This window comes from Populus nigra, chromosome 14 (genome assembly GCF_951802175.1).
Source record: "Populus nigra chromosome 14, ddPopNigr1.1, whole genome shotgun sequence".
NCBI classification, from domain to species: Eukaryota; Viridiplantae; Streptophyta; class Magnoliopsida; order Malpighiales; family Salicaceae; genus Populus; species Populus nigra.
This window is the reverse complement of record NC_084865.1, coordinates 9,180,626-9,201,565: the sequence shown is the minus strand read 5'-3', so window position 1 is coordinate 9,201,565 and position 20,940 is coordinate 9,180,626. Positions and strand designations below refer to the sequence as shown.

At 34.9% G+C, this 20,940-nt stretch overlaps 1 protein-coding gene across 1 annotated transcript; it reads right to left on the bottom strand.

The window, feature by feature from the left end:
* Positions 1-206: 206 nt before the first annotated feature.
* On the bottom strand, positions 207-14,887 carry LOC133672548 (uncharacterized). Its single transcript, XM_062092996.1, is given in 19 exon segments — positions 207-1,132; positions 1,507-1,936; positions 2,010-2,416; positions 5,311-6,543; positions 6,612-6,710; positions 6,816-6,868; positions 7,023-7,104; positions 8,011-8,079; positions 8,948-9,007; positions 9,095-9,157; positions 9,269-9,364; positions 9,632-9,740; positions 10,351-10,436; positions 10,530-10,555; positions 10,558-10,654; positions 11,520-12,241; positions 12,473-12,566; positions 13,795-13,900; positions 14,781-14,887. Coding segments are annotated over 19 exon segments (4,791 nt in total). The 3' UTR covers positions 207-280.
* Positions 14,888-20,940: the final 6,053 nt, after the last annotated feature.

The window sequence follows — 20,940 nt, the reverse complement described above, 5'->3', positions numbered from 1 at the left end:
ATGATGCTTCCATTATAGGAATAAGGGTAGTCCTAATGCAAGAAGGTCATCCCTTAGCCTTTATTAACAAGTTTAGTCCTAGACAACAAGCCTTATTTGTCTATGAAAGGGAAATGCTAGCAATATCGCATGTTGTAACTAAGTGGAGACATTACTTATGAGACATACATTTTGAGATCAAGATAAACCATGTCAGCTTGAGATACTTATTGGACCAAAAGGTAACTCTTCTTTAACATTTATGGCTAGTTAAGCTAATAAGGCATGATTTTGAAATTGATTATAGGAAGGGAAAGGAAAATATTGAAACTGAAGTATTATCTAGACTCACAGTGTAAAGCCTTGTATTTCTATCATGAAGAGCAAAAAAGGCTTGAATTAGACGAAGTTTTGGAGTTTCTTCTACTTGAGCCTTGGGGATGACATGATCCTTCATATATGCCCAATCAGGAAATTTCCAGAGGCTATCAAGAAGAATTTCATAATTGTCAATACTTTTACCAAAATCAACCAATCCATCCCACTGACTCAATTGACTTGCACAGTAAAGCCACTGCTCTTCCCAGAGACACATCTCAGCCTTAGGGACCATGTTATTGTATGTGCCTTGAGTTGCCTTAACCATGGCCTCGTAAAAGAGGCTTTGAGCACGCTGCCAGTAACCATGCTGAACTAGTGAAAGTCCAGCTCTGGTTTCTGCAGTGATTGACCTCTTTTTCCACAGCCCACATCTCATATCTTCTTCATTGAGCAAACGATAAAGCTCAGCCAGAGACTCAGAACAATCTGTCTGATTCATGAATAGCATGGCATGACTTTCTAACAAAGCCAAGGCAATGTGCCATGCATTATATGTTTTTCCAATGTACTTAATGAGTTCACTTGGCATCCGAGGTTGTGGGTGGCTCAACTGAAGGCCTTCTAGAAGTGCTTGCACCACATTTGGTCTGCTGGCTTGCTGCTTCTTGTGATAATCTTTTGATAAGAGCGTAATCATTGGTTTTGCTAATGTAACTTGTTCTTCTTTGTGCAGGGTCACCCAGACAATGGGAAATACCAGCAACCACAGATGGTATGCGACATTTGCATCTGTATGGGCCAACTCTCTTAATGGAATAACCAGATCAGCCACCTGGAAGAATAGAAAAGGAGTTAAACGTAAGATGACATTCAGTGAAGCAAAACTCTCAACTCACATGCTGGGCTATATGGGCATACGACATCACTAAAGTTAACAATGAAGCAGTTGAATCATTAGCTGCATTCAATTGATAATGAAACAGAATAAAGACCAGAGGCACAAAATGTATTGATTGTATTACTTGCAAAAGAAATACTGCTACTTGAAAAGATGTTTTCAGCATAATGGAATAAATAATAATGCACAAATATCAATAGAGCACAAAAACATGTACCAACACTTACACTTCATAGTAATACACACACTTCGTTGTTAAAGCATGAGATATCACTAAGTAGCAGGACGTTAAATATAAATGCAATAACCTGAAGTTTGTTCATCTCATTTAGAAACTGGGCATGCTTAAGAACAAGACCGTCAAAAGTGAGAGGAGCTTCCTCAGAACCATCTGGAACATCAGCAACCTGTTGCAGCATCCCAGAACTATCTGGAACAGAACTCGAGACCACAATTGGCTGAACCCTGGCAGAATTAGGGGCAAGTGTGATTGGTTTGTCCTCAACTAAGATTGCCAGAAGAAGATCAAGACCCTGTTTGAGCCAGAAAACATCACCCAAAGCTTCCCAGTCCTGAACTTGGATAATATACTGCAGCCTTGTAAACAATGATTTCCCAAGAGGTTTATGATAAAGCAAAAAGAATTTCTTCCTAATGTCAGGATCTCTTGCTCGTAATCCAAGCATGCATTGCCTTTCCACCTTCTGAAACACCTCCTGCCGTAGGGCCAATGGATATCTGGACATCAATAAAATATTATAGTTATACCATTATACTATAAAAACATCAGTTATGTCAAAATATTGCTTACTTTGAATCAGCACAAATTCCATAAAGAAGCTGAAGATATTTCCTGTCCCACTCTTCAAGAGAATCAGGGCTGAGGTTTTGCTTATCAACTTGTGAAAGCTTTTGAAGAAAAGAGACTATTTCCTTATGACTGATAAAACCACTTGATGTGACTCTTCCTGGTTTGCATAAATCATCTTCAATCCACCCTTTTATCACATCTAGTATGCAAAGAAGCACACTGGAATCAGTGCCTTTCTCTGAAAGCGATGAATTCAAGACTTGAGTTGCAGATCGTTTGCAGTCAGGAACAGCCATCACTTTTTCGCTAACAAGCTTCAGCACAGATTTTAGATTAGAGATGACTGCTACAAGATCTGCACCTTGACGAGAAGAAGAGACTGTGGAATCTGGATCAGTTCGCTGACCCTGATGTAGAGAATAGCATGATATAAATCAATGCAAGTGAGAAGGAGAGATACATCATACATTATCCCTGATTAAGGTAAACAAAGCTGGAATATAAAGGTTTTGCACATGCAAATAGGTTATTAATTAGATGCTGCTGATCACCAAGAAAACAACAGAGTATTCTGCATTTGCATGGCCCCAATATATACCAAAGAGAGGCTACTGATGGTCTTTAATAGGCTTGGATACTACAAGAGATATTATCACTAACTTTTGTATAATTTGTCAATGTAGAAGGACAACACTGAGCCACTTTATCTATTACACTGTTCAGTAACTTCAAACATGTTGGACAGAGATTTTGCTACTAGTGGAGAGTCTTGGGTGATCCTAGATAGATATTTTTTTGTAGTTCTATTTCTGTTAGTGATAAGAGTGCAGGATCTGTCCTCCGGGAATTTCAAAGGTTTTGGAGGACAAAGGACTATTGAGTTCATGGAAATGTTCAATGTTTTCCATTAATTAGAGCATTTGGTCAGAGCACAACTAAAAAATCTTAAAAATCAAACTATATGGAGATAACTGATTTGTCATAGAATAGGGTTTTATTTCTAGCCTTTATGGTGTTTTGCTTAAAAGGGATGGAAGTGGTATCAAAGGATTTAAAATCTTTCAATATTGAGGCGGATTTGGCATATGATCACACAAAAAAATAAAGAGAAAAGTTTCATAACTAAGTGTTAATCACAACAGGGATTAAACATTTGGGGACACCAGACCCACACCGTAGATTACACGAGTATATGGATGAAAACGATGTAGGATAGCTTAGCCTGTCACTTTTTACCATGCATTTGTTCCAGTGCTTGACAATGTACAGGTTCCCAAGTCTACTGAAGAAGCTCTCAAAGACTTAGGATGGAGAAGAGCAGTCAGAGAAGAAATCAATGCAAGAAACCAGTTGGGTGCAAATGGATATTTACTATCAAACACAAGGCTGATGGGAGTATTGAAAGATTAAAGGCCCAACTGATAGCAAAAGGATTTACTCAATCTTATGGGATAGATTATCAGGAAACATTTGCTCCAGTGGCCAAGCTCAACACCATCAGAATTCTCCTATCTCTAGCAGCTAATCAAGACTGGCCATTACATCAACTAGACATTAAAAATGCAGTTCTTAATAGAGATTTGGAAGAAGAAGTTTACATGGAGATACCTCCAGGACTAAAAACATCCTCCAACTACAACAAAGTATGTAAACTGAAGAAATCACTATATGGACTCAAGCAATCACCACGGGCATGGTTTGATAGATTCACAAAGACAATAGTCCAAAATGGGCATTCTCAATGTCAAGCAGACCACACCTTGTTTATCAAATCTTCTCCAGAAAATAAAAAGGCAATATTAATTGTATATGTTGATGACATCATCCTAACTGGTGACTATAGAGAAGAACTAGTGAAATTGAAGACACTCTTAGCCAAGGAATTTGAGATCAAAAACCTTGGGTACCTCAGATACTTTCTTGGCATGGAAGTGGCACAATCAAAGAAAGGTATATATGTTTCTCAAAGAAAATATGTCCTAGACCTACTAAAAGAAACAGGAATGTTGGGTTGTAAACCTGCAGAAACACTAATGGATTCAACCAAGAAGATAGGAGCAGTACAGGACAGAACACCGGTTGACAAGGGAAGATATCAAAGATTGGTAGGAAGACTCATCTACCTCTCACACACCAGACCAGACATTGGCTTCTCTGTCAGTGTTGTAAGTCAATTCATGAATAATCCAACATAAGAGCATATAGATGCAGTTAATAGAATTCTGAGATATCTAAAAAAGAAATGACCCCTGGAAGAGGTCTGCTATACAAGAAAAGTGACAACAGAAATGTTGAAATATACTCAGATGCAGATTGGGCAGGAGACATTTTAGATAGAAGATCCACCTCTGGGTATTGTTCCTATGTTTGGGGAAATCTAGTGACTTGGAAAAGCAAGAAACAACAGGTTGTATCTAGAAGTAGTGCAGAATCTGAGTTCACTTGGCATCTGTGAAGGAATGTGGAGACAGAGATTACTCAAGGAATTTGGAGTGGAACTATTAAACCCCATCATGATGTTCTGTGATAATCAAGCTACCATAAGTATAGCTAAAAACCCAGTGCATCATGACAAGACAAAGCATATTAAAATAGACATTTCATCTTAGAAACGATTGAAAAGAAAATTGTCCATCTGATCTACACTCCTACCAAAGATCAAACTGCAGACATACTTACCAAAGCACTTCCCAGAACTAATTTTGAAGATTTGAGTCACAAGCTGCGCATGTATAACATATACAACCCAACTTGAGGGGGAGTGTAGAAATCTCCCTCAAAATTAGTTAGGAAAATCTAGTATTAGCTAAACCAGATCTCATAGATTATTCCTTTCTAGTTTAGTGTAGGATCCTTTCTTGTCTAGTAAATATTTCCTATTTTGATAGATTGTAGGGTTAGCACGCTTCTCCTATATATCCTGTATTATACTCTTCAGTTATAATAAGAATATAGAGAAACTTCTCTCAAATTTCTTCAAAACACAATCCCATGCCACAACAAATCCAAAGTCAGTGTTCAAGAGATATGAGATCCAAAGTAAATTTTGTTTTTCTCTAAAAGGATGGGTGCAATATGAAAACTTCCTATGAGGTCACCCATCCAAGCATTACTCAACTCTAGAGCTCTGATGGGTCAGGTGCAATAGCACTACTATGATTGTACCCACATCCAAAAGTAAATTTGATTCAAATGGAGATGACATAAATATGGAGGGAAAATTTGAAATTGGTAATTGTGGAATAGAAAGTGCTAACAATTGAGAATTTAGCAACACTTCAATCAATATTTTTCAACTAACCTTTATATCTGATGTCTCAGACCTATGCCAGGATGAATCAACAGCAGAAACTAACAAGGTTGACAACTGTCTGGCTGTATATCCCTCATCAGAAACATTACCAGGCAAATTAAGTTGAGATGATAAGCAAATGCGGAGGAACATCAAAGCCTGTTTTCGGTAAAAAGCATCCATGCCACTGTTTTTGTTTATGACAGCTGTTACAGCAAGATTAATGCATCTATCCAAAGGCACCAAAAATGGAGTTGATGGCTCAAATGTAAGTATCAGACGAAGCCCGTGCTCTGGGTTATCCTTGCACTCAAGTGCAAGGGACTCTTTAACAAAACGTCTGTTGTGGCCACCTAACTTGCCAAGGATTTGCACAGCTTTTCCACCCCATGGATTGGGTGCAGGCCTCAAGTGAGACCATAAGGATAAAATCACCTCTGACATCACAATAGCCATACTGGGTTCCAGGAAATCAGGATTCAAACTATCTATCCAAAATTCAAGTGTTCTTAAACCTAAACTCACTAGGTCATCACTTCCCTTTAGACAAAAAACAAGAGGTCTCATAAGATGAGGAAGGTGTGGCAGCAATGAGCTTAAGCGTGCAGGCAATGTTAAGCATAGTTCAAGTAAAAGGTCCCTCATATCTTCAACAGTTGGGCCCTCGAGCATTGTTAATAACATATTCAGGCAGGGCTGTAACATTGGAATCAGGTCCCGGAGAAGAAGCTCGAATTTACATCCAGCAAGTGCCCTAAACATTGTTCGAAGAAGCTGCATATAACCAAGAGGTCTTTCAACTTCAGTAGCATTCTTCATGCAAACTTCCATAATAAGAAGGGCATGAGGCTGCAAAACACGTTCAAAATCTGCTGGTGCTTTAGCAACAGCACCTAATATAAACCGAAAGAGGTGCAAAACCAGTTTTGCTGCAGGTGAATCTGGGTTCTTCAAAACATCAAGTTTCCTGCTTACGAGAAAGTTAACCAAGGCATCTGCAAATGGCCGATATACTTTCGAAGATTGCAAGAGCAAAGAAAATATGTGAACCAGTTGAGTATTGCTAACCATGCATTCAAAAAGTTCAGGCATGCACAATGAGAACATGTCCATAAGGTCTCGAGGTTCCATAATACACAGTATCTGGGAGAAGAGATTAAGCATGTCCCTCTCCTCATCCTTCTCCTTAAAGAGAGCTAAACAATGCACCCCACTCTTCAGGACACTTGATGCTTTCCCCACCTGCCCAAAATCAAAGTCAGACCATGCCGATCATGGGACAAACAAACAGAAGACACGTCAAATAATACCTCATCTTCTCTCATCCCTTTGAATGCTTGAGGAGATGGTAAGTTAGATGGCAGTGAAACAAGCACTTGAGAGTGTGTTCCATGTGTTGAAGGAGAAACCTAAACCAATGAAATTAAGCAATGAAAAAGAAGAACGAGCTAAAATGTAAAGAACTGTTAAATAAAAGGCTGTTTTGGAAAAAAGTTAAATTTTCAGACAGAAACCTGTGATCTTGGCAAATGTGCGTGAGTGATGCTCCATATAATAGTCTTCATTCCTAAAAACATAACCCAGAGATTCTTAAGTTCTCTTAAAATAGGTTAATTAACAATGAGAAAAATAATTCAGTGGCATTCATCTCCATGGTGTAGTTATCATTATAAAACATTGAAATAGAATACAGATGGTATAGCAAGAGGATCTATTATTACCCATAACTAAGGTCTTGATCAGATTCTTACAATCACTGACTTCCTTGGAATGTTCCACTGGAACTTGCAGATTCAAAACTGCCTGCAATCAACTGCATGTCAGATTGAAGACAAACCCCAAAGAAGATATATGATGGATTCAAAAGAAAAATATTGTCCAGTTGTATACATCCAATCAAAAGGATTGAAGACAATCCTGTGATGCCTTAATGACAGTGCTTCACCGAAATATTCTAAATGTTTCTATATATTTCCCAGTACATCAGGATATCTATGCATAATTATTCAAAAGAACTCGACAATGCTGGAGAAAACACTCAACATTTTCAAACTATGAAAGTTCATTGAGATAAAATAAAGAGATTGCAGATAAACTAAAAGGCATTTTGTTTCAAGGATCAACTAAACATTTTCTATTTATTCTTTGAAATTTTATGAGAGATACTAGGTTCTAGCAGTTTGCTTCTTCCCAGAAACAACCAACATCATCACAGTCAGGCTCTAGCAGTTTGCTTAACCTACAAACAACTAACTTCATCACAGATAGAGAGTTCCATATCTTAAACCATGCACACAAAAAAAAGCACTATTGAAGATTGAGTAATCTGGCCATTCCCAGGATTTTCATTATATATTTATTTCTAGACTCCAGATTTGGGTACGAGGAAAGCAAACTGCAGGTGATATTCCAAATGACCTTCCAAATGCTTCACCGAAGCTTCTTTATCACAAGAACCAACAAAGAGATACAATGCACAAGCAACAAATAAACAAGTCCTATGAGCAGACACCTAGCAAATGCTGAATAGGCTCAACATTTGTAATAATCATATATACACAGTAAATTTGAAATTAGGGAATGCATAACAAAGCACGTTCTTCTAACAGAGGAAACATGATGCCCAGAGAACAAAGACTAAAATTCAAACTGTTGACCCAAGCAACATGAAACAATGATTAAAAAGCACACAGAAAGTCACAGAGCTACCTGCACAGGGAGTTCAAGCTTTGACCTCATTGTAGCATGCTCCCTTCCCTCCTTACCCTCTTCCAACAGCTATCAATTAAAAAGGACATTAAAGTTCACAAGCAAACAAGACAAAGTGTAGTCAAGAATATTAGAAATGAACAAGCGAAAAAGACAGTCTTCTAAAAAATGTGAAGAAAATTAATCAAAGATATCTACAAAGAAACAAAGCAATGTTAATTATATCTGAGGACAGTTGGCTCCACATACTTAGAATCTTGAACAAGCATATGAAAGCACGTAGGCCAATTAATTAACTCAATGCAAAAGGTCAGGAAAAATCTTATTATAGTTCAATTTCTTTTCTATTATAAAAAAATTATCAATGGAGTTGCCTTAGGACCAAGGATAAGAAGTAAGGGCTACAAAAAAAACTGGAGCAGGAACATATGTGAGCTAAAGATCTGCAATGAAATACTTCAGCTAGATACCTCCACAAGTAACATCAACATGTTCCAATGAGCTAGTATCCACCAGAGAAGAGCAAACAAGAAATGGGAATTGTGTTTGTGTCACTACACTTGTAGACCATGTCGAATTGCATCTGCCTTCAAATTTGTAGCAATGTAGAAACCCGATAAAATAACATAAATCTTCCATCCACTCCAAAATCTTAATCAGAGCTATCCCAAAAGATGAAACTTATAAAGGAATCATCCTATAACCCAGATCAAACAAAGACATGAACCTGTAAATTTCTATCTCTAACACAGTTCCAAAGGTGATGAAATGCTTCATATGCCAAGACATTCAAATGGCTCACAGTCAAGTAATTGACCATAAGTGAGCTTCATAAAGATACCTCCCAGTAATTAAACTATTCACTGTTGTAGCATCACAGCTAAGGTTTGTCCCACCACAATACCACATGAGAAAGGGATCACCAAGCAAGGATTACCTGTGGAATGATGCGCTTGAAAGTGCTAAATTTGCCAACAAAAGCATCCAAAATACGCCCCTGTAAAGCAAGATGAGTTACTCCAAAATATAATAAGAAAATCCAACCAAAAAATCTTCACAAGAATACTTAAATTGATGTCAATACCAGTAAAATACGAGCTTCATCCATGGTTGATTGGTCCACACCTTTCTCAAAAATTGGCTCTACCTAAACCCAACAAACAATTTAACAGCATAAAAAATAGATTGTAGAACCAATCTTAACTATGCACCTAATTAGGCAGCTAAAGCCTTTGTTGGCCCAAGCAAGCATACAAACCAGATTCAACATTAGCCGGGCACAGGTAGTATGGATGCTGAGCGACAGTGAAGCATCATGCATGTTACTTGAGAACAGGTAAATAATCCGTGACAACTGCAGTAGAGATAGAAAAGAAAGTTAGAAGACAGATTTTTGATGATAAGAACCAAAGGAATCTCAGATAAAATATATTTGAACCAACAGATATCACCTTATTCCCTTTTTATATGAATAAACTGGCAACAAATCACTCAAAATGGCAACAATACTGATCAATAATTAAGAGTCTAGCATAGGTAAGAAAACAAGAGATGAAAAAGTAATTGAGAAATTTGATGTCAAAGTAAAATTTGACATCAGGTATCCCACAAAAAGCAGCACCTGTGATAAGGAAAGGTCACTCCGGACATGATGAACAACCTCTGCAAGTAGGCTATATGCCAATGGCCTCAGAGTTTCATAGCATGCCCGACCAGTTCCAACTAGAACCCTAGAATGAACAGGAAATATTCAGTAACACAGCAATAATGAACTTAAAATCAAAGAGCCAAATATCCACAACCCATCTGAAAGTGATCAGATGCAATGTCAAACCATAAAAGGAAAATTCTAAGAAATTTCTCATAGGCAAACTAATAAATAAGCAAAAATAAAATAGACAGAAAATTGAATCCATTTATGGAAACAATTGCACAAAATACATTCAGAAGAAATGTGATGGACCCCTACATTCCTGTTAAGCTACCAACCACATGATGCTTCCTTGAATAAGTTCAGTTTCAAATGATTTGTCAGCAATTTATACAGAACCTCTGTCAAATTATTATTTTCCAGGTGTGGATATAGGTTGCCAATTGTAATGTTCATGTTCAATTTGCTCCTCCTCTGTTGTGATTTTTTTCATCAAATTCTATAAACACTAGACCATTCCTTCTCTTAGTACCACTAAGCGCACACATCAAACAGATTAGAGTGCTATTTCAAGTGTTACTCTTATGCCCCCAAAATTTAATTATTCAACATTTTTAGAATCTCCTGGGAGTTTGTGATCATCAAAGCTCATTGAAATGTATGCCCCTTAATAAGATAAAGGATTTTACCTCTCTTCTAAAAGTGTGTCAATTAAAGGAAATAAACCCCTCTTGAAATCTGTCCCCAGAACATGCTTCAAGGCAACTAGCAGCTCCTGCACCCAAAGTGCTCAGATATCAGTTTTTGACACTACAATAGATCAATATTCATAAAGAGAAAATCAAATTAAAAAGCAGGGATCATTAACCTTTCTAATGTATACAGAGTCTGAGATGTAACAAGCAGATTCACAATGCTTTTACATATACTTTCTTCATGTGGCCTGATATAGTCGGCAAAACTCTTCAACAGGTATGTTAAGAAGGAAACTGTCTGCAAAATGAAAAATAGTGATAATTAGTGGAAATCATAAGATACAAACAAATTGAAGAGCATTCACAGTTCTGCAATTTTGATTACAAGAATCTGATTTCTGCCAGACCTCTATTTGTTTTTTCCACAGATGACATCTATTTATTTTATGTAATTCTCTCCCACCTTTTTGAGAAAAAAAACTGGTAAAATTGCAGTGTAGCACTGAGCATGACAAGAAAGGACGTCAAGTGTAGCTCAACAGTGAATTTCATACAATTGTGAGCAGAGGCACATAAGAGTTTTTGTGGATATATTTGAAAGTTTTTATTGTATTCAACTAAAGAGTTGCTTGACATTTTATAAGCTCAGCAAAAGAGGTCACAAGTTGGATCCTTACAGCCAGAATCCCATTGAAACTTCATATCCTTAAATACAAATCTAAAAGCAAGACTCAAGACTCCATCAAGTGGTTTCACAAGCCTAAGACAAAAAGATTTTAACTTATTTGCAGGAACTACAACAACATCATTGTTTCCACAATCATGCTAGATTAAGAATCCCAAGAATTGAATATCTTTTCTATAACACCATGATTCCAAGGCCTGTGAAAATAAGGTTTCCCTTCAATATTTGCTAGAGAATTGCATATTTTGGTTGAGAAACAATCTCTCTCATTTAAGAACATGAGCACACGTATTTAACAGGCATATTAATGACTACAAAATCCCCTCTATAAAAAAAGTGGTTTTCTCCCCTCCGGAATCAGTCTAAATATGCTAAAAAACTCAGTATTGCCACATGTCATCTACAAAATCAACATGAAACAAGCTTTATTGCATCAGGGAAAACATTGCAGGGATATCAGTGAGAAAATGAAACTTACCTTAACCTGTGCACTCTTCAGCTCAATGAAGTTAGTTTTCAAACGGGGAGGAACCTTGTCAGGGCCCGGGACAGATATTGCAGCAACCATCAAAGGCAACAAGTGAGGAATATTAGTCTGTACAAGTCGGCTATACAATTGGAACAGAAAAATAACCACAAGTGGACTCTCGGTAACTATCTTAAATGAACGAGTACTAGGATTAAGCTGGCCATTCCCAACATGTCCAGCACTCAAAAGCCCTTGGTCTGAAGATGTAGAAATTTCCATTGGCTTAACATCATCTACAGCCACGCTTGTGTTATCAAATAAATGGCTAATAGTCATTCTAAAATTCTGGTAAATCTTACATACAAAATCTAAAAATGGCTGAACCTCATTTTCTAATGTTGGCCTAAAATTTCTAAGAAGATCAAAAATTATACGAATGCATATCAACCCATTTTCTTCATTATCCGTGGTAAGCACTTGCATTGCAACTTTCAAAAGATCCTGAACAAAAGGCCGAAGAACCTCACTATGCGGTAAACGATTCAGAATCTCCACCACAATGTTCCGTAACTTATGCTCAGGATTATCTACAAACTGCGGTTTTGTAATTTGTAACAGAATAATCGAAAATGCCCTGAAGTAACACTTAAGGAAATTCAAATACCCCGCAGTATGAGCAATCTCGAGACTATCCCACACCTCCATCGCGTTCTGTAGCCTCATTTGAATTGCTGTCCGAAAATTATAGACAGAATATAATTAAGAAAGTGAAAAATAAGGAATTAAATTTCTAAAACTCTATCAGCTTAGCCTAATAAAACGATCATTTCCCTTATATTACTTCAAATTACACAATAAACAACCAAAAAATAAAAACAAATTACAATCATATATTCCATTTCCTTCATTTTCTCTGCGAACAAACAATAAAATAAATAAACAAAATCCATAGAGAGAATTACAGAGGTCAGGCTCCACGAGATGGCGAGAATGCAGCTCGAAATTCTGAATTGGACTCGTGGCATAAAAAAAACCGTTTGTTCTCAAATTGAGCTTCTAGGGTTTCATGGTAGTGAGGTTTTGGTTCTCTCGCTTCGGTTCTGGTAAAAATTTATGGTTTTCCAAAGAGAAAGAGAAATTTTGGGTTGTTAGGGTTTTAGATTGAAAGTAAGAATTGGAAATTTTAATGCTACGAGAAAGTTTTGTTTAACTATACTACCTGCCATGACTTTTACTATTTTATTAATTATTATTGTACCTTTAATATTTTTTAAAAAATATAAAAAATAGTTTAAGTATTTTAGATTTGGTGATACGAATGTATTGAATTTGATAATTTGATAATCATTCAAGAGTCTTGAAACTATTAAAATTTGATAATCATACTAGATATAATAGACTTGAATCTAGTGATTATGTCAAACACAACACTTGAATATCTATATTTACTTGAATAATCATAATAATAATAATAATATAGAAATAGTTAATTGTAATTGTAATGATAATAATAATAACAATTATTATTATTATATTAATAATAATCACATGAATAATAATAATAATAACAATAATAATAATAATAATAACAACAAAAATAATAATATGAGTAATAATAATAATAACAACAACAACAACAACAACAATAATAACAATAAGAATAGCAACAATAAAAAAAAATTATGATAGTAATAATAACAACAACAATAATAATAATCATGCTAATAATAATATGAAGAACAACAACAACAATCATGTCAGACCCAAGGTGCTTATATCTCACAAACATGTCTTATCCAAGTTTTACTTGGGTCTGACAACATGTCAAACCCACGTTATTTCGGTCTGGTGGTCATGCTTGACCCAATAGCTTTGGATCTAATAGCAATGATAGATCCAGGTACTTGGGTTTGGCGACCATTTCAGACTCAACAAACTTTGATACTTGAATAATAACAACAACAATAACAACAACGATAATAATACTAAGAACAATAAAAATAACAACAACAACAACAATAATAATAATAACAGCAACAACAATAACAACTATGTCAGGTCCAAAAGTGCTTGGATCTGGCAAACATGTCTGATCCAAGCTTGCTTGGGTCTAATAACAACAACAACAACAACAACAACAATAATAATAACAATAATAGCAACAATAATAATAATAACAACAACCATGTCAGAGCTTGGATCTGACAAACATGTCTGATTCAAGTTTACTTAGGTCTAGTAACAATGTCAGATTCAAGAGACTGGGGTCTGGCTTGGATCTAACGGTTATACTAGACCCGAGAGCCTTGAATCTAGCAGCTATACCAGACCTAAGTCTATTACGTTTGACGATCATACTAGATCCTAGAGCCTTAGGCCTAGCATTGTTGCTTGACCCCAAGCAACACAATAAGCAAATAGAAGACAATTGTGTACTTTAGTTATTAGGAGAGATAAAAGAAAGAAAAAACGCAAACAATCAAAGAAACATCTCATGAAAAGATAAGATGAGAAAATGAAAGTGAAATTATTATTACAATCCACAATAAAAGACCTCTTGATCTACAATGATTTCCTCACACCATTTAGCTTTTATTATAACAATCATTGCCTGACCCAAGCAAATAACAAACAAACAGAGGACATTGTGCACTTTATTTGTCAGGAGAGAAAAGAAAGAAAAAATAGAAACAATCAAAGAAACATCCTACAAAAAGATAAGATGAGAAATTGAAAGTAAAACTACTATTACAATCCATAGTGTCATTACCCAATTTTTTGCCTTTTTATTTTAATTATTATTATTATTATTATTATTACTACTACTACTATTTGATTTACTGAAAAATGATAATAAAAAAATGAAAAATGATAATGAAAAACAAATAAAAAATAAAATAAATGAAGAATGAATTAAAATTTGGGTTAAGGGCAACATAATTGGAAGTTTAGAGATTTAATTAAACTCTTGACTAATTTAATTAATAAAATCAAGGGTTTAATTGGAGAATTGATAAGATTTGAGACTTAATTGAGCTTGGAATTAATTTAATTAATTAAATCAAGGGTTTAATTGGAGAATTAATAAGTTTAGACTTAATTGAACTTGGAATTAATTTAATTAATGAAATCAAGGACGTAATTGAAGAAATACCAAAGTTTGAAGAGTCAATTAAAGGCTGGATTGATACATTCTGAAACCAAGGATTGTTTCGTAAAATGCGCAAAAATACAAGGGTCCAATTAAAGTTTACCCAGGGGTTTACTTACAAGAAGTTCAAAACTTCGAGGACCACATCAAAAATAGCAATTTGAATGGAAAACGGAGTCGTTTCTTGGATAAACTGTTCACTGCCCATTTCAGCTTCCGTTTCCATAGTTAAAGAGAAGGTTTATGTTTCAGCGTTAAAGGCATTAAGAGGGGGGCAACCCAGGAGACGAAGAAAAAAAGGCAAAAAACGCAAGAGACACAAAGGAGGGGGAGAGAAAAAAACAGAGAGAGAGAGAGCGACCGAGAATGGGAAAGAAAAACCGGGAGGAGCATAGGAAAAACAAACACAGAGGGGAGCAATTTTTTTGCCCCTGTTTCTTCTCAAAGAAATAGAGGCGTTCGTGCCTCACGATTGTGAGGCACGAACACGTGAAGAGAGGCCATTCTCTAGCTTTATAAAAGCCAGAGAAGGCCACAGAGAAAGGGAACGAACAAAAAAAAAACAAGGGCTAGAACACGAAAACCAGAAGAGGGAGTAAGAGAGTCAAGGGAACAGAGAAGATAAACAGAAAAGAAGAAGACGACAGAACAAGGAAAGCTAAAAGATATGAGAGGAAGCAGTGTTGGTGGAACAACCTTTCCACACCGCCATCTTCGTTTGCAAGCAGCAGATTCCAGGAACAGATGAAGGAGAAGAGAGAGAGAGAGAGAGAGAGACCGGAGAGAGAGAGGACTGACAGACAAGAAACAAGGAGGAAGGACATCGTCCGGCCAGAGCTAACCGGTCGTCACCTTCGTCTTCATCTTTACCCCGCAGCTACTCCAGGTAAACTCTCGGTTTCCCTCCTCTTTTGCATTTGCATTTGCATTTTAATTCACTAGCTATGCATGCAAATACAATTCGCTTGGCATTGTACACTTGTAATTTTAATTACTCTTGTAATCATAGTTTTGAAACCCGGCCCGGCCCGGCGGGTCAACCCGGGACCCGGCCGACCCGGGGCGGGAACCGGGCCGGGTTGATGAAAAAACGGGGGAAGGAAAAACCCGATGTGACCTGGCTGACCCGGCGGGTCGACCCTGTAACCCGGCTGACCCGGCAAGACCCGGTCAAGACCCGGTGACAAACCCGTTGACTTTTGTTTTTTTTTTACTAAAACGACGTCGTTTTGATTTTTTTTTAAAAAAAAAGACCCGGCCGACCCGGTCAAACCCGGTGACCCGGCCAAAACCCGGAACCCGGGCCTTAGACCGAGCCGGGTCTTAAAACTTTGCTTGTAATGTGCTGAGCGTGCGTGAGGATTTCTTGACCAGCCAGGTCACTGGCTTAGGCCAATGACTAGTGAGGCATGTTGGATCCTGCCCAATCTAAAAGAAAAATATATAAAAAATATATAAAAATAAAAAATAAAAAATATATGCATGCATATAAAATAAATTTATTTTCTTGATTTATTTACTGACGCAGAGTCAGAAATAAAAATACTGATTTAATTGTATTTTAATTTTATTTAGCTACATAAAAAAATAAAAAATATGTGTATGCGTAAAAATAAATTTATTTATTTATTCACTGACGCTAGAGTCAAGAATAAAAATATTGATATAAATTTTTTTTATAGCTACGTAATATTTACCAACGCCAGAATTGGAAACATATATATTTAAAATATTCACTGAATCCATAGATAGGAGCATCACTTTTTTTTATTTGCGCGATATTTACCAACACCAAAGTTGGAAATATTTGTAGGAATTGTTTACTGACAACAGAGTTAGGAACATGAAAAGAAGGATAGAAAAGGAAAAAGAGAACAAATTCTTAGCAATTTTAGATAAAACCAGCAATGCAGCTTGCCTTAGGTAGGATGCTTAAGGGGTAATAACATCTTTCCTTTTGCGTAACCAGTCTCGTACCATGGAATCTCTGCTGACCAGTCAGGGTTTCTAGTGACCATAATACTAGATGACGACTCCTTAAACAAGATCTTTTTCCATAAAAAAATAGGATGCCAAAAATCTGTTCTTTTCCATGAAAATTTTTAAAGCCGCCGCGATGTCGGGTGCGACACATAGTAAAAGGTTTTTTTATCTACAACCTTATATTACTTCAAATTACACAATAAATAACTAAAAAAGAAAAACAAATTACAATCATATATTCCATTTCCTTCATTTTCCCTATGAACAAACAGTAAAATAAATAAATAAAAATCCATAGAGAGAATTATAGAGGTCAGGCTCCATGAGATGACGAGAATGTAGCTCAAAATTTTGAATTGGACTCTTGACATAAAAAAAATTGTATATTCTCAAATTGAGCTTCTAGGGTTTCATGGTAGCAAGCTTTTGGTTCTCTTACTTCAGTTCTGGTAAAAATTTATGGTTTTCTAAATAGAGAAAGAGAAATTTTGGGTTTTTAATGTTTTAGATTGAGAGGTAGAATTGGAGATTTTAATGGTATGAGAAGAGTTTTGTTGAACTATAGTAGTACCTACCACCACTTTTACTATTTTATTACACACTATAGAGTATGGACCACCGACTCACACTTTATGAGTTAATGATAGCTATACTGGATAATAATATATTGGTATACGATGATTTTTTTGTAAAGTTATTTGGTGTATTTTTGGATAGGATAAAAAATAATTTTTATCTTGTTCAAAGTTATTTTAGTGAAGAAATTTTTGTTTGACTAAAAGGTAAGATAAGCTTATTTAATTTTCTGCATAAGGGTTAATCTAGATGATTTAAGTCAATATAAAGATAAAAATGATTGTTATCATAGTTTTAAAACTCAACTATTGGCAGACCCGGGGCAAAATCCGGGTCACAAACTAGGTTGACTATCGACTGAGGTCAACATAAAGATAAAGCCTACCTTGGGGGTCGAACTAAGGCCAAGACCAGGTCAAGGGTCGAGTTAACTATTGACCCGGTTCAACATAAGGATAAAATAATTATTATTATAGTTTTGAAATTCAATTTGAGGGTAAACTCGGGACCAGGCTCGGGTAGCAAGTCAAGACCATTGACCTAAGTTAAAGTAAGGATAAAAGTAATTATTATCATAGTTTTAAAAACTGACTTGAGAATTGATTCAGGACCAGACCTAGGTCATGGGTCGGGTTGACCATTGACCCAGGTCACCATAAGGATTAAAGTAGTTATTTTCATAGTTTTTAAAACTCGACTTGGGGTCGACCCGGGGTTAGGCTCAGGTCACGGGTCGAGTTGACTATTGACTCGGGTCAAGTAAGAATAAAAATGGTTATTATCATAGTTTTAAAATCAAAATCAGGGATCGACCTGAGGTTAGGTCCTGATTACAGTTCGGGTTAACTATTGACCCAAGTCAACATAAATATAATTATTATTATTATAGTTTTAAAACTCAATTAGTGAGGCGGCCTTAAGCTAGGTCTGTTTCACAAGTTGGGCTGACAATTGACTTGAGTCAACATAAAGATAAAAATGGTTATTATTATAATTTTAAAATTCAACTCAGAAGTTGACATGAGGCTATGTCCCAGTCACGGTCTAAGTTGATCATTGATTCAGGTTAATATAAGGATAAAAATGGTTATCAACATAGTTTTTAAACCCTACTCGGGGTTGATTTGAGGCTAGACTCAGGTCATGGGCTGGGTAGACCATTAATCCAAGCCAATGTAAAGATGAAAACAATTGTTGTCATAGTTTTAAAACTCAATTAAGGATTTAACCTTGGGTAAGGCCTAGGTCAAGATGGTTAACTCAGGATGACCCAAAGCAATGTAAGAATAAAAATGATTATTATCATAGTTTTAAAACTCAATTCAAGGGTCAATCTTGGGTATAACCCGAGTCACAACCTGGGAGGGTCAACCCGGGTTGACCAAAATTTAAAAAAAAATCAAAGAAACCTCGCTTTGACCTATATATATATATATATATATATATATATATATATATAAAGTCAATGGATTTTTTACTAATGTTTTATTTGGAGTCGACTAGATAATAAGTTGACTCGAGTTTTTGACTAGGTCAGGTTGGTTTAATCATTTCTCTATTTTTTTAACTTGGAAAGCTCTAAAACTTGGGTAGGCTGAGTCTCGTCTAGTGTTAAGCAAACACAAAAATAAAGCAAATTATCCAGTCCAATCCAAAGCACACCAAACACAGGACCAAAAAAAATTATTTTTCTATTCTTCTCCAGTTCAATCCAATCAACATTTTTTAGCATACCAAACACTATTTAAATGTGTGTTTTATACACTCTGATGTTATATGGATATTTTTTCCAATAAACAAAAGTAAATTTTTTTGACATGTTTGTTTACATAAAAAATATATAATGTAAATAACAAATCTTATGCACACATCTAATTAAATAAATTAAGAACCGTTTGTGTAAACAAATTAAAAAAAAGTCATTAATGATAATTAAATATGTATATGAAAAAGTCAAAAAGTGGATATAGATCAAGATATTTGATATCGCAACACGGTCCATCTACACAATTGCATTTAATGACCATATTCATTAAGATTATTTTTTTATTAAATAATATGATAGTAGAAATAGACATACATATAAAATTGATTGAATAAAATCAAAGAGAAAAAAATATCTCGCAAGGTTGAACATATTAGAGATAATATCTAGAAATAAATATTTTTTATTTTTAAAAATAAATTTTAATTATATAAAACATAAAAAAAATTATAAGTGAAATAGAAAAATCTATTTAAAATTAAATATATACAAAATACTTAATAAAACCATTATTTAAAAAAATATTAAATACAAAAATAAAAAAACTAAAGAGAAGAGGTATTAATAAAAAAACCCATTTAGGAGGGCCGAAGCACGAGCCCATTTATTTTTAAAATGTAAGTAGGGTGGACAAGATGTTGTTTGCCCTAATGTTTTTTGGAAAAAAAAGAAGTCATACGAAACGTCCCCTGACTTAGGCTCTTCTAGCCATTGTAGTGGCTGGAAAATTAAGACTAAATATTTTTCGATCCAAAAACTTATTTTCAACTCATTCTTGACCTAAAACACCTAGAAAACATCTTAGAAACCTTGATAAATTCATCTATGGCCTCAAAAAACTATTCCAAAACCTGAAATCAACTCGAAACAAAAAAATCTTCCCAAGCTTATATATATATAAGCACTCTCAATATAAAAAAAATGAAAAAAACATCTAAGTTAAGCCTCTCTCATCAAATGAAATAATTTGACATAAGATCGACTGTTTTTGTGGTCTAAATTAGTGTCAACAATATTTGTTTCTCTCTGCTGCCAAAATCCGACGATCTCTTTGCCATTTCTCAAACTAGGGACTAAAAACAACAAAAATAAACTTTTTGCATCAAAATTGAATTTAAAAAATATTAAGGGACAAAATAAGAATAATTTGTAAAGTTGAAGGACTAAATTAAACTTTATGTTTGAACTTTAAAACCATAACCCATTTATGATACCTTTTTTACTTTGGTCCATGTTTTTCAATTTTTTTCTTAGTTAACAAATTTGATTTAATTGTCTTGGAATTTGGCTTGGAAAGAATGCAATTGTGCACAAAAAAAATTTGAAAAAAAGGAAGAACTTTGAATAATGGATCAACAATAAAATATGTAAGGGTCAAATACACGCGTGTATAGTGTTTTGGCCACATCTTTTTGATAATAATGTGCAACTTAGCTTTTGTAAAATTATTTTTTAATTAATAATATATAAAAATAGTTTTTTAGATTTTTAATATAAACGCATTAAAATCATTAAAAGCACATAAAAATTAATGTGATATTTTTTTAAGCTAAAAACAGTTAAAAAGCATTTTGAAATACATGTTAAATTACAAAAACAAACATACTTTAAATAACTTTAGGTGTGTTGAGAAATGGAGTAATATATTGTTTTAGGAATTATGCTTTGTGATTTTTATTTTATTTTATTTTGACAGGTTATATATCAATTTTATAGATTTAATTTTTTTTTTCTATTTCAATCCTCAACATTGGATATGTTAGAATTGGAGCTTCTTAACTTTTTTTATTTACTTTCTATGAATTTATCTGAATCTCATGACTCAGGTCACCAGTTTCACATGTTACCTGGGTTGACTTGAGTTATTTTTTTAGCTATTTTTTTATTGATTTGTTTTCAATTTCATCATTCAACATTGAATTGCTTGGAATTGGATTTCGTAATGTTTTTTACTT